Raw genomic sequence first — 14,955 nt, forward strand, 5'->3', positions numbered from 1 at the left:
CAGGGACCCAGCTCCATACTATAACCCTGTGGAACAGTAGGGAACAGGGGACCAGCTCCATACTATAACCCTGTGGAACAGGGGACCAGCTCCATACTATAACCCTGTGGAACAGGGGACCAGCTCCATACTATAACCCTGTGGAACAGTAGGGAACAGGGACCCAGCTCCATACTATAACCCTGTGGAACAGGGGACCAGCTCCATACTATAACCCTGTGGAACAGGGGGCCAGCACCATACTATAACCCTGTGGAACAGGGGACCAGCTCCATACTATAACCCTGTGGAACAGGAGGCCAGCTCCATACTATAACCCTGTGGAACAGGGGACCAGCTCCATACTATAACCCTGTGGAACAGGAGGCCAGCTCCATACTATAACCCTGTGGAACAGGGGACCAGCTCCATACTATAACCCTGTGGAACAGGAGGCCAGCTCCATACTATAACCCTGTGGAACAGGGGACCAGCTCCATACTATAACCCTGTGGAACAGGGGACCAGCTCCATACTATAACCCTGTGGAACAGGGGACCAGCTCCATACTATAACCCTGTGGAACAGGGGACCAGCTCCATACTATAACCCTGTGGAACAGGGGGCCAGCTCCATACTATAACCCTGTGGAACAGGGGACCAGCTCCATACTATAACCCTGTGGAACAGGGGACCAGCTCCATACTATAACCCTGTGGAACAGGGGACCAGCTCCATACTATAACCCTGTGGAACAGGGGACCAGCTCCATACTATAACCCTGTGGAACAGGGGACCAGCTCCATACTATAACCCTGTGGAACAGGGGACCAGCTCCATACTAGAACCCTGTGGAACAGGGGACCAGCTCCATACTAGAACCCTGTGGAACAGTAGGAAACAGGGGGCCAGCTCCATACTATAACCCTGTGGAACAGGGGACCAGCTCCATACTATAACCCTGTGGAACAGTAGGGAAGAGGGGGCCAGCTCCATACTATAACCCTGTGGAACAGTAGGAAACAGGGGGCCAGCTCCATATTATAACCCTGTGGAACATGGGGCCAGCTCCATACTATAACCCTGTGGAACATGGGGCCAGGTCCATACTATAACCCTGTGGAACAGTAGGGAACAGTGGGCCAGCTCCATACTATAACCCTGTGGAACAGGGGACCAGCTCCATACTATAACCCTGTGGAACAGGGGACCAGCTCCATACTATAACCCTGTGGAACAGGGGGGCCAGCTCCATACTATAACCCTGTGGAACAGGGGACCAGCTCCATACTATAACCCTGTGGAACAGGGGACCAGCTCCATACTATAACCCTGTGGAACAGGGGACCAGCTCCATACTATAACCCTGTGGAACAGGGGACCAGCTCCATACTATAACCCTGTGGAACAGGGGACCAGCTCCATACTATAACCCTGTGGAACAGGGGACCAGCTCCATACTAGAACCCTGTGGAACAGGGGACCAGCTCCATACTAGAACCCTGTGGAACAGGGGACCAGCTCCATACTATAACCCTGTGGAACAGTAGGGAAGAGGGGGCCAGCTCCATACTATAACCCTGTGGAACAGTAGGAAACAGGGGGCCAGCTCCATATTATAACCCTGTGGAACATGGGGCCAGCTCCATACTATAACCCTGTGGAACATGGGGCCAGGTCCATACTATAACCCTGTGGAACAGTAGGGAACAGGGGGCCAGCTCCATACTATAACCCTGTGGAACAGTAGGGAAGAGGGACCCAGCACCATACTATAACCCTGTGGAACAGGGGGCAAGCTCCATACTATAACCCTGTGGAACAGTAGGGAACAGGGGGCCAGCTCCATACTATAACCCTGTGGAACAGGGGACCAGCTCCATACTATAACCCTGTGGAACAGTAGGGAACAGGGGGCCAGCTCCATACTATAACCCTGTGGAACAGGGGACCAGCTCCATACTATAACCCTGTGGAACAGGGGGCCAGCTCCATACTATAACCCTGTGGAACAGTAGGGAACAGGGGGCTAGCTCCATACTATAACCCTGTGGAACAGGGGGCCAGCTCCATACTATAACCCTGTGGAACAGGGGGCCAGCTCCATACTATAACCCTGTGGAACAGGGGACCAGCTCCATACTATAACCCTGTGGAACAGGGGGCCAGCTCCATACTATAACCCAGTGGAACAGGGGGCCAGCACCATACTATAACCCTGTGGAACAGGGGGCCAGCTCCATACTATAACCCTGTGGAACAGGGGGCCAGCTCCATACTATAACCCTGTGGAACAGGGGGCCAGCTCCATACTATAACCCTGTGGAACAGGGGACCAGCTCCATACTATAACCCTGTGGAACAGTAGGGAAGAGGGGGCCAGCTCCATACTATAACCCTGTGGAACAGGGGGCCAGCTCCATACTATAACCCTGTGGAACAGGGGGGCCAGCTCCATACTATAACCCTGTGGAACAGGGGGCCAGCTCCATACTATAACCCTGTGGAACAGGGGACCAGCTCCATACTATAACCCTGGAACAGTGGAACAGGGGGCCAGCTCCATACTATAACCCTGTGGAACAGGGGGCCAGCTCCATACTATAACCCTGTGGAACAGGGGGCCAGCTCCATACTATAACCCTGTGGAACAGTAGGGAACAGGGGCCAGCTCCATACTATAACCCTGTGGAACAGGGGGCCAGCTCCATACTATAACCCTGTGGAACAGGGGGCCAGCTCCATACTATAACCCTGTGGAACAGGGGACCAGCTCCATACTATAACCCTGTGGAACAGTAGGGAACAGGACCAGCTCCATACTATAACCCTGTGGAACAGAGGACCAGCTCCATACTATAACCCTGTGGAACAGGGGACCAGCTCCATACTATAACCCTGTGGAACAGGGGACCAGCTCCATACTATAACCCTGTGGAACAGGGGCCAGCTCCATACATAACCCTAACAGTAGGGAACAGGGGGCCAGCTCCATACTATAACCCTGTGGAACAGGGGACCAGCTCCATACTATAACCCTGTGGAACAGGGGGGCCAGCTCCATACTATAACCCTGTGGAACAGGTGACCAGCTCCATACTATAACCCTGTGGAACAGGGGACCAGCTCCATACTATAACCCTGTGGAACAGGGGACCAGCTCCATACTATAACCCTGTGGAACAGGGGACCAGCTCCATACTATAACCCTGTGGAACAGGGGACCAGCTCCATACTATAACCCTGTGGAACAGGGGACCAGCTCCATACTAGAACCCTGTGGAACAGGGGACCAGCTCCATACTAGAACCCTGTGGAACAGGGGACCAGCTCCATACTAGAACCCTGTGGAACAGTAGGAAACAGGGGGCCAGCTCCATACTATAACCCTGTGGAACAGGGGACCAGCTCCATACTATAACCCTGTGGAACAGTAGGGAAGAGGGGGCCAGCTCCATACTATAACCCTGTGGAACAGTAGGAAACAGGGGGCCAGCTCCATATTATAACCCTGTGGAACAGGGGGCCAGCTCCATACTATAACCCTGTGGAACAGTGGGCCAGCTCCATACTATAACCCTGTGGAACATGGGGCCAGGTCCATACTATAACCCTGTGGAACAGTAGGGAACAGTGGGCCAGCTCCATACTATAACCCTGTGGAACAGGGGGCAAGCTCCATACTATAACCCTGTGGAACAGTAGGGAACAGGGGGCCAGCTCCATACTATAACCCTGTGGAACAGTAGGGAAGAGGGACCCAGCACCATACTATAACCCTGTGGAACAGGGGACCAGCTCCATACTATAACCCTGTGGAACAGGGGGCCAGCTCCATACTATAACCCTGTGGAACAGTAGGGAAGAGGGACCCAGCTCCATACTATAACCCTGTGGAACAGGGGGCCAGCTCCATACTATAACCCTGTGGAACAGTAGGGAAGAGGGACCCAGCACCATACTATAACCCTGTGGAACAGGGGGCCAGCTCCATACTATAACCCTGTGGAACAGTAGGGAAGAGGGACCCAGCTCCATACTATAACCCTGTGGAACAGTAGGGAACAGGGGGCCAGCTCCATACTATAACCCTGTGGAACAGGGGACCAGCTCCATACTATAACCCTGTGGAACAGTAGGGAACAGGGGGCCAGCTCCATACTATAACCCTGTGGAACAGGGGACCAGCTCCATACTATAACCCTGTGGAACAGGGGGCCAGCTCCATACTATAACCCTGTGGAACAGGGGACCAGCTCCATACTATAACCCTGTGGAACAGGGGGCCAGCTCCATACTATAACCCTGTGGAACAGGGGGGCCAGCTCCATACTATAACCCTGTGGAACAGTAGGGAACAGGGGGCCAGCTCCATACTATAACCCTGTGGAACAGGGGACCAGCTCCATACTATAACCCTGTGGAACAGGGGGACCAGCTCCATACTATAACCCTGTGGAACAGGGGGCCAGCTCCATACTATAACCCTGTGGAACAGGGGGCCAGCTCCACACTATAACCCTGTGGAACAGGGGGCCAGCTCCATACTATAACCCTGTGGAACAGGGGGCCAGCTCCATACTATAACCCTGTGGAACAGGGGACCAGCTCCATACTATAACCCTGTGGAACAGGGGGCCAGTTCCATACTATAACCCCGTGGAACAGTAGGAAACAGACTGTCAGGAGCTACAGGCCTGGACAAGTCAGGAGGAGTTATACTAAACTACAGTACACACAAAGCCACTTTAAGAAGTAGGAAATGAATAATTACATGTCAGCATCTCGCCCACTCTGTCACAGCTCCAAGGTATAATGACGTGGCCTCTTGTTTGTTTACACTTGGCACTACCTGTCTCTGTCTCTCCCTCTATGGGTGGTCCGAGTCAGGTCTCAGTAGTGTGCTCACGTGTTCCACTGGTATATATACACACACACACACACACACACACACACACACACACTTGTTCCAGACCAGTCCAGAACCCCTGGTAAATACACGTGTTCCAGACCAGTCCAGAACCCCTGGTAAATACACGTGTTCCAGACCGGTCCAGAACCACTGGTATACGTGTTTGAAGACTGTGTCGGCCTGCTGAGCTGAAGCCTCGACATTCTCTCAGAGAGCTGATACAAGGCCTGCAGAGCTGAAGCCTAGACATTCTCTCAGAGAGCTGATACAAGGCCTGCTGAGCTGATACAAGGCCTGCTGAGCTGATACAAGGCCTGCAGAGCTGATACAAGGCCTGCAGAGCTGAAGCCTAGACATTCTCTCAGAGAGCTGATACAAGGCCTGCTGAGCTGATACAAGGCCTGCTGAGCTGATACAAGGCCTGCTGAGCTGATACAAGGCCTGCAGAGCTGATACAAGGCCTGCTGAGCTGATACAAGGCCTGCTGAGCTGATACAAGGCCTGCTGAGCTGAAGCCTTGACATTCTCTCAGAGAGCTGATACAAGGCCTGCTGAGCTGAAGCCTTGACATTCTCTCAGAGAGCTGATACAAGGCCTGCTGAGCTGATACAAGGCCTGCTGAGCTGAAGCCTTGACATTCTCTCAGAGAGCTGACACAAGGCCTGCTGAGCTGAAGCCTCGGTCTTTAGGTCTCAGGCAAGGTTTCTCATCTCATGTTTTTTTCCCCCCTGTACCACAGGAAATATAGTCTAGCTCAACTTCAGCATCACAGTTCGTACGGAGGTAGAACATTTAAAAATGGACATTTTTTTTAAAAGGACTATGTAATTATATGGCCATCAGCTGCACCTATTACAATAAACTGCAGCAGTTGGCAGAACATTAGCGGTTGGAAACCCTGGTGGATTAATAAAGAGGGTCTGAGTCGGGGGTTTAGAAGGCCAGAAAACCCCAGAAGAATCATCGGAGCCAGTTAAACACTACTGCCTTGGACGGGCGGGGGCATTTTCCCTCCCCTTACCCACAATGCACTTGGAAAATAAAACCGTTTTACGCCTGGAGTGGAAAAGAGGAGTTAAGAGGAGTGTGATGATGATGATGTCAGCGCCGCGGTGACAAATGGAGGGTTCCATCTCATAGAGACCAATGGAAGCTACTAGAAGGATCCCAAATGGAGGGTTACATCTCACAGAGACCAATGGAAGCTACTGGAAGGATCCCAAATGAAGAGTTCCATCTCATAGAGACCAATGGAAGCTACTGGAAGGATCCCAAATGGAGGGTTACATCACATAGAGACCAATGAAAGCTACTGGAAGGATCCCAAATGGAGGGTTACATCTCATAGAGACCAATGGAAGCTACTGGAAGGATCCCAAATGGAGGGTTACATCTCATAGAGACCAATGGAAGCTACTGGAAGGATCCCAAATGAAGAGTTCCATCTCATAGAGACCAATGGAAGCTACTGGAAGGATCCCAAATGGAGGGTTACATCACATAGAGACCAATGGAAGCTACTGGAAGGATCCCAAATGGAGAGTTACATCACATAGAGACCAATGGAAGCTACTGGAAGGATCCCAAATGGAGGGTTACATCACATAGAGACCAATGGAAGCTACTGGAAGGATCCCAAATGGAGGGTTACATCTCACAGAGACCAATGGAAGCTACTGGAAGGATCCCAAATGGAGGGTTACATCTCATAGAAACCAATAGAAGCTACTGGAAGAATCCCGAGTCAAATACACTCTGCACCTCCCCCCCCCCCACCCCGAGTCAAATACACCCTGCTACTCCCCCCCCCCCACCCCGAGTCAAATACACCCTGCTACCCCCCCCCCACCCCGAGTCAAATACACCCTGCTACTCCCCCCACCCCGCGTCAAATACACCCTGCTACCCCCCCCCACCCCGAGTCAAATACACCCTGCTACTCCCCCCCGCCCGAGTCAAATACACCCTGCTACTCCCCCCCCCGCCCCGAGTCAAATACACCCTGCTACTCCCCCCCCACCCCGAGGTCAAATACACCCCGCTACTCCCCCCCCACCCCGAGGTCAAATACACCCTGGTACTCCCCCCCCCACCCCGAGGTCAAATACACCCCGCTACTCCCCCCACCCCGAGTCAAATACACACTGCTACCCCCCCCCCCACCCCGAGTCAAATACACCCTGCTACTCCCCCCCCCACCCCGAGGTCAAATACACCCCGCTACCCCCCCACCCCGAGTCAAATACACCCTGGTACTCCCCCCCCCACCCCGAGGTCAAATACACCCTGGTACTACCCCCCACCCCGAGTCAAATACACCCTGCTACAGAAGGATAGAAAAGGAATCCTAACTAAAGACTTATTGAAGACTTCATAAACCCTTTATAAGGTGTGTATAGACGGTTCAGAAATCACTCATAAGCAAACACCTTGCTGTTAAGCATCTATGAAGTGCTTTTGAAGCATTGAGGAAGGCTTCATGAACGTTCTATAAAGCCTTCATGATATGGACTTCGTTTCAAGTGGGACGGAGGGATGGAAAAGGAGGAGCGGGATCTTACCTAGAATGGAGTGGACTCTGACAGACAGCTGAGTTCTCAGGATCAAGATGGGCTTCTTCCCTCTACTGTGGAGAGAGAGAGGGAATACTTTAATTAATAGAGGAGAGAGGGAATACTTTAATTAATAGAGGAGAGAGAGAGAGAATACTTTAATTAATAGAGGAGAGAGAGAGAGGGAATACTTTAATTAATAGAGGAGAGAGAGAGAGGGAATACTTTAATTAATAGAGGAGAGAGAGAGAGGGAATACTTTAATTAATAGAGGAGAGAGAGAGAGGGAATACTTTAATTAATAGAGGAGAGAGAGAGAGGGAATACTTTAATTAATAGAGGAGAGAGAGAGAGAGAGAGGGAATACTTTAATTAATAGAGGAGAGAGAGAGAGGGAATACTTTAATTAATAGAGGAGAGAGAGAGAGGGAATACTTTAATTAATAGAGGAGAGAGAGAGGGAATACTTTAATTAATAGAGGAGAGAGAGAGGGAATACTTTAATTAATAGAGGAGAGAGAGAGGGAATACTTTAATTAATAGAGGAGAGAGAGAGGGAATACTTTAATTAATAGAGGAGAGAGAGAGGGAATACTTTAATTAATAGAGGAGAGAGAGAGAATACTTTAATTCATAGAGGAGAGAGAGAGGGAATACTTTAATTCATAGAGGAGAGAGGGAATACTTTAATTCATAGAGGAGAGAGGGAATACTTTAATAGAGGAGAGAGAGAATACTTTAATTCATAGAAAGAGGGAATACTTTAATTAATAGAGGAGAGAGAGAATACATTAATTCATAGAGGAGAGAGAGAGAATACTTTAATTAATAGAGGAGAGAGAGAGGGAATACTTTAATTAATAGAGGAGAGAGAGAGGGAATACTTTAATTAATAGAGGAGAGAGAGAGGGAATACTTTAATTAATAGAGGAGAGAGGGAATACTTTAATTCATAGAGGAGAGAGGGAATACTTTAATAGAGGAGAGAGAGAGGGAATACATTAATTAATAGAGGAGAGAGAGAATACTTTAATTAATAGAGGAGAGAGAGAGAGAGAATACTTAAATTGATAGAGGAGAGAGAGAGAATACTTTAGTGAAGATGAGAGAGAGAGAGAGGAGGGGAACGGTGCCCAGAGGACGTGGCTCAGTACGGCCTACTGCCAGGGGAACGGAGCCCAGAGGACGTGGCTCAGTACGGCCTACTGCCAGGGGAACGGAGCCCAGAGGACGTGGCTCAGTACGGCCTACTGCCAGGGGAACGGAGCCCAGAGGACGTGGCTCAGTACGGCCTACTGCCAGGGGAACGGAGCCCAGAGGACGTGGCTCAGTACGGCCTACTGCCAGGGGAACGGAGCCCAGAGGACGTGGCTCAATACGGCCTACTGCCAGGGGAACGGAGCCCAGAGGACGTGGCTCAATACGGCCTACTGCCAGGGGAACGGAGCCCAGAGGACGTGGCTCAATACGGCCTACTGCCAGGGGAACGGAGCCCAGAGGACGTGGCTCAGTACGGCCTACTGCCAGGGGAACGGAGCCCAGAGGACGTGGCTCAAAACGGCCTACTGCCAGGGGAACGGAGCCCAGAGGACGTGGCTCAGTACGGCCTACTGCCAGGGGAACGGAGCCCAGAGGACGTGGCTCAATACGGCCTACTGCCAGGGGAACGGAGCCCAGAGGACGTGGCTCAGTACGGCCTACTGCCAGGGAACGGTGCCCAGAGGACGTGGCTCAGTACGGCCTACTGCCAGGGAACGGAGCCCAGAGGACGTGGCTCAATACGGCCTACTGCCAGGGGAACGGAGCCCAGAGGACGTGGCTCAGTACGGCCTACTGCCAGGGAACGGAGCCCAGAGGACGTGGCTCAGTACGGCCTACTGCCAGGGGAACGGAGCCCAGAGGACGTGGCTCAGTACGGCCTACTGCCAGGGGAACGGAGCCCAGAGGACGTGGCTCAGTACGGCCTACTGCCAGGGAACGGAGCCCAGAGGACGTGGCTCAATACGGCCTACTGCCAGGGGAACGGAGCCCAGAGGACGTGGCTCAGTACGGCCTACTGCCAGGGAACGGAGCCCAGAGGACGTGGCTCAATACGGCCTACTGCCAGGGAACGGAGCCCAGAGGACGTGGCTCAGTACGGCCTACTGCCAGGGGAACGGAGCCCAGAGGACGTGGCTCAATACGGCCTACTGCCAGGGGAACGGAGCCCAGAGGACGTGGCTCAATACGGCCTACTGCCAGGGGAACGGAGCCCAGAGGACGTGGCTCAATACGGCCTACTGCCAGGGAACGGAGCCCAGAGGACGTGGCTCAGTACGGCCTACTGCCAGGGGAACGGAGCCCAGAGGACGTGGCTCAGTACGGCCTACTGCCAGGGGAACGGAGCCCAGAGGACGTGGCTCAGTACGGCCTACTGCCAGGGGAACGGTGCCCAGAGGACGTGGCTCAGTACGGCCTACTGCCAGGGGAACGGTGCCCAGAGGACGTGGCTCAATACGGCCTACTGCCAGGGGAACGGAGCCCAGAGGACGTGGCTCAATACGGCCTACTGCCAGGGGAACGGAGCCCAGAGGACGTGGCTCAGTACGGCCTACTGCCAGGGGAACGGAGCCCAGAGGACGTGGCTCAATACGGCCTACTGCCAGGGCTCCGTTCCCCTGGCAGTAGGCCGTACTGAGCACAAACTGCATTATCTATCATGTCAGTTCATTTTTGGAGAGGTTCACGGAGTTGGGATTCTCTGAGTGCTGGAGAGGTTCACGGAGTTGGGATTCTCTGAGTGCTGGAGAGGTTCACGGAGTTGAGATTCTCCTCTGTCTGAGTGCTGGAGAGGTTCACGGAGTTGGGATTCTCTGAGTGCTGGAGAGGTTCACGGAGTTGAGATTCTCCTCTGTCTGAGTGCTGGAGAGGTTCACGGAGTTGAGATTCTCCTCCATCTGAGTGCTGGAGAGGTTCACGGAGTTGAGATTCTCCTCTGAGTGCTGGAGAGGTTCACGGAGTTGAGATTCTCCTCTGTCTGAGTGCTGGAGAGGTTCACGGAGTTGGGATTCTCTGAGTGCTGGAGAGGTTCACGGAGTTGAGATTCTCCTCTGAGTGCTGGAGAGGTTCACGGAGTTGGGATTCTCTGAGTGCTGGAGAGGTTCACGGAGTTGGGATTCTCTGAGTGCTGGAGAGGTTCACGGAGTTGAGATTCTCCTCTGTCTGAGTGCTGGAGAGGTTCATGGAGTTGGGATTCTCCTCTGTCTGAGTGCTGGAGAGGTTCACGGAGTTGGGATTCTCCTCTGAGTGCTGACAGAGACGGGGCTAGACTGTAGATATCTCCTGCCACCCTACTGCCATCCCAATCAACAACAATGGCCTGGCTGTGACGTCTGGTCCAGCAGGGATTATATACTATGGAAGATTCTGGAGGAGAGCAGAGAGGTATGGAGACTATGCTGTGTCAGGGTGTGTATGTGTGTGTGTGTGTGTAAGTACTCATCAAATCTTAACATCATCATCACATCTACAAGTTGACCCACTCACATGACAATTAGCACCCTGCCGTTTTCCATATGCTTCAAATGACATATTTCCTCTGTGCCAACCCCCCCATCCCTCCCTCTCCCCTCTCTCTCCCCTCCCTCTCTCTCTCCTCTCTCCCCTCCCTCCCCCGACCCCCCCCATCACTCTCCCCTCCCCCCCCCTCCCCTCTCTCTCCCCTCCCTCCCCCATCCCATCCCTCCCCCCATCATCCCTCTCTCTCCCCCGCCCTCCCTCTCCCCCCAGTATTTCAGCTGTGTGACCACAGACTGTTCCACACAGCGTGCCCTTGTCCCAGCTCTCCTGTGATCTCCATGTTCATAAGACCAGTTAACCAGGAGTGTGTCACAAATGGCAGCCTATGCCCTAAACAGTGTACTACTTGTGGCCAGAGCCCTAAAGGCCCCCCGGGTCAAAAGTAGTGGACTATAAAAAGGGGGAAAGGGCTGGCATTTGGGAGGCTGACAAGGACTGCACCTTCAACAACAACATAGGTAACATGTCCCAGTAGTTCTAACAGGGGAGACCTGATTCCAAATCAAACACACTACAGATGTCTGATCGTGACGTTTTCCCCATCAGAGTCGGTTCGGTCATTTTAGGAGGCCTGTAGGTCTCTCCTATTCATGTTGTCAGCCTGCTGCTGCTTCTAGACTGAGGTGATGTAGCTGCTGCTTCTAGACTGAGGGGATGTCGTTGCTGCTGCTTCTAGACCGAGGGGATGTCGTTGCTGCTGCTTCTAGACTGAGGTGATGTCGCTGCTGCTGCTTCTAGACTGAGGGGATGTCGCTGCTGCTGCTTCTAGACTGAGGGGATGTCGCTGCTGCTGCTTCGAGACTGAGGTGATGTAGCTGCTGCTTCTAGACTGAGGGGATGTCGCTGCTGCTGCTTCTAGACTGAGGTGATGTAGCTGCTGCTTCTAGACTGAGGTGATGTAGCTGCTGCTTCTAGACTGAGGTGATGTCGTTGCTGCTGCTTCTAGACTGAGGGGATGTCGTTGCTGCTGCTTCTAGACTGAGGGGATGTCGTTGCTGCTGCTTCTAGACTGAGGGGATGTCGCTGCTGCTGCTTCTAGACTGAGGTGATGTAGCTGCTGCTGCTTCTAGACTGAGGGGATGTAGCTGCTGCTTCTAGACTGAGGTGATGTCGTTGCTGCTGCTTCTAGACTGAGGGGATGTCGTTGCTGCTGCTTCTAGACTGAGGTGATGTCGCTGCTGCTGCTTCTAGACTGAGGTGATGTCGCTGCTGCTGCTTCTAGACTGAGGTGATGTCGTTGCTGCTGCTTCTAGACTGAGGGGATGTCGCTGCTGCTGCTTCTAGACTGAGGTGATGTCGTTGCTGCTGCTTCTAGACTGAGGTGATGTCGTTGCTGCTGCTTCTAGACTGAGGTGATGTCGTTGCTGCTGCTTCTAGACTGAGGTGATGTCGTTGCTGCTGCTTCTAGACTGAGGGGATGTCGTTGCTGCTGCTTCTAGACTGAGGGGATGTCGTTGCTGCTGCTTCTAGACTGAGGGGATGTCGTTGCTGCTGCTTCTAGACTGAGGTGATGTCGTTGCTGCTGCTTCTAGACTGAGGGGATGTCGTTGCTGCTGCTTCTAGACTGAGGTGATGTCGTTGCTGCTGCTTCTAGACTGAGGTGATGTCGTTGCTGCTGCTTCTAGACTGAGGGGATGTCGTTGCTGCTGCTTCTAGACTGACGGGATGTCGTTGCTGCTGCTTCTAGACTGAGGGGATGTCGTTGCTGCTGCTTCTAGACTGAGGGGATGTCGTTGCTGCTGCTTCTAGACTGAGGGGATGTCGTTGCTGCTGCTTCTAGACTGAGGGGATGTCGCTGCTGCTGCTTCTAGACTGAGGGGATGTCGTTGCTGCTGCTTCTAGACTGAGGGGATGTCGCTGCTGCTGCTTCGAGACTGAGGTGATGTAGCTGCTGCTTCTAGACTGAGGTGATGTAGCTGCTGCTTCTAGACCGAGGTGATGTAGCTGCTGCTTCTAGACCGAGGTGATGTAGCTGCTGCTTCTAGACCGAGGTGATGTAGCTGCTGCTTCTAGACCGAGGTGATGTAGCTGCTGCTTCTAGACCGAGGTGATGTAGCTGCTGCTTCTAGACCGAGGTGATGTAGATATGAATGATCCGGGCCCCGCCTCTTGCGGAGGGGGGAGAGAATGTCACTGTCACAGGGAACAGCGGGACAAAACACCTCTTTGTCTACATCCCAAATAGCACCTTATTCCCATAGAGCTCTAGCAAAAGGTAGTGTTATGTATAGAGAAGAGGGTGCTATGTGGGATGCAGACAACGTCATGTGAACTAGAGAGGAAAGACAGAATGCTTTGTGAGGTCAAATCAGATTCAAATCAGATTCAGGCACAAGTTCATGAATGGGGCCCATAGATGATAAACAGCGCTAGTTGCAGTAAGACAATCACAGTCTGTTCTGGGGAGAAACGTACTTGATGTCTATATGAATACGGAGGAGGAAACGTTTTGTATGAGTACCAACCCACCGACAGACTCGTATGTCCCCCAGTCTCAACCCACCGACAGACTCGTATGTCCCCCAGTCTCAACCCACCGACAGACTCGTATGTCCCCCAGTCTCAACCCACCGACAGACTCGTATGTCCCCCAGTCTCGTATGTCCCCCAGTCTCAACCCACCGACAGACTCGTATGTCCCCCAGTCTCGTATGTCCCCCAGTCTCAACCCACCGACAGACTCATATGTCCCCCAGTCTCAACCCACTGACAGACTCGTATGTCCCCCAGTCTCAACCCACCGACAGACTCGTATGTCCCCCAGTCTCAACCCACCGACAGACTCGTATGTCCCCCAGTCTCAACCCACCGACAGACTCGTATGTCCCCCAGTCTCGTATGTCCCCCAGTCTCAACCCACCACAGAATCGTATGTCCCCCAGTCTCAACCCACCGACAGACTCGTATGTCCCCCAGTCTCGTATGTCCCCCAGTCTCAACCCACCACAGAATCGTATGTCCCCCAGTCTCAACCCACCGACAGACTCGTATGTCCCCCAGTCTCAACCCACCGACAGACTCGTATGTCCCCCAGTCTCAACCCACCGACAGACTCGTATGTCCCCCAGTCTCAACCCACCGACAGACTCGTATGTCCCCAGTCTCAACCCACCGACAGACTCGTATGACCCCCAGACTCGTATGTCCCCCAGTCTCAACCCACCGACAGACCGTATGTCCTCCAGTCTCCTATGTCCCCCAGTCTCAACCCACCGACAGACTTGTATGTCCCCAGCCGTCCTATTTCTACAAGGAGTCATGTACCAGCATCTGACCTGTAACAAAGCATTATAAGGGAGATAATGCCTGGCCTATTGAAGGAGTCCTTAGGTTTATAGTCTTTAGTCCTCCAGAATGGTTCTGTGTAGTAATCACATCTTCCTGTCTTCCAGAAAGATCTTTAGTCCTCCAGAATGGTTCTGTGCGGTAATCACATCTTCCTGTCTTCTAGAAAGGTCTTTAGTCCTCCAGAATGGTTCTGTGTAGTAATCACATCTACCTGTCTTCTAGAAAGGTGTTTAGTCCTCCAGAATGGTTCTGTGTAGTAATCACACCTGTCTTCTAGAAAGGTCTTTAGTCCTCCAGAATGGTTCTGTGTAGTAATCACACCTGTCTTCTAGAAAGGTCTTTAGTCCTCCAGAATGGTTCTGTGTAGTAATCACATCTTCCTGTCTTCTAGAAAGGTCTTTAGTCCTCCAGAATGGTTCTGTGTAGTAATCACATCTTCCTGTCTTCCAGAAAGGTCTTTAGTCCTCCAGAATGGTTCTGTGTAGTAATCACATCTTCCTGTCTTCTAGAAAGGTCTTTAGTCCTCCAGAATGGTTCTGTGTAGTAATCACATCTTCCTGTCTTCTAGAAAGGTCTTTAGTCCTCCAGAATGGTTCTGTGGAGTAATCACACCTGTCTTCTAGAAAGGTCTTTAGTCCTCCAGAATGGTTCTGTGGAGTAATCACA

General features: G+C 52.4%; 1 protein-coding gene across 1 annotated transcript in view; it reads right to left on the reverse strand.

Moving 5' to 3' along the window:
- The window catches only part of LOC135554425 (FH1/FH2 domain-containing protein 1-like), a 261,547-nt gene that overhangs the window by 215,769 nt on the left and 30,823 nt on the right, over positions 1-14,955 (reverse strand). Inside the window, 1 exon segment of the mRNA XM_064986740.1 lies at positions 7,453-7,517. Within this exon segment, the coding sequence (XP_064842812.1) occupies positions 7,453-7,517 (65 nt within the window).

This window comes from Oncorhynchus masou, chromosome 2 (assembly GCF_036934945.1).
Source record: "Oncorhynchus masou masou isolate Uvic2021 chromosome 2, UVic_Omas_1.1, whole genome shotgun sequence".
Taxonomy (NCBI): domain Eukaryota; kingdom Metazoa; phylum Chordata; class Actinopteri; order Salmoniformes; family Salmonidae; genus Oncorhynchus; species Oncorhynchus masou.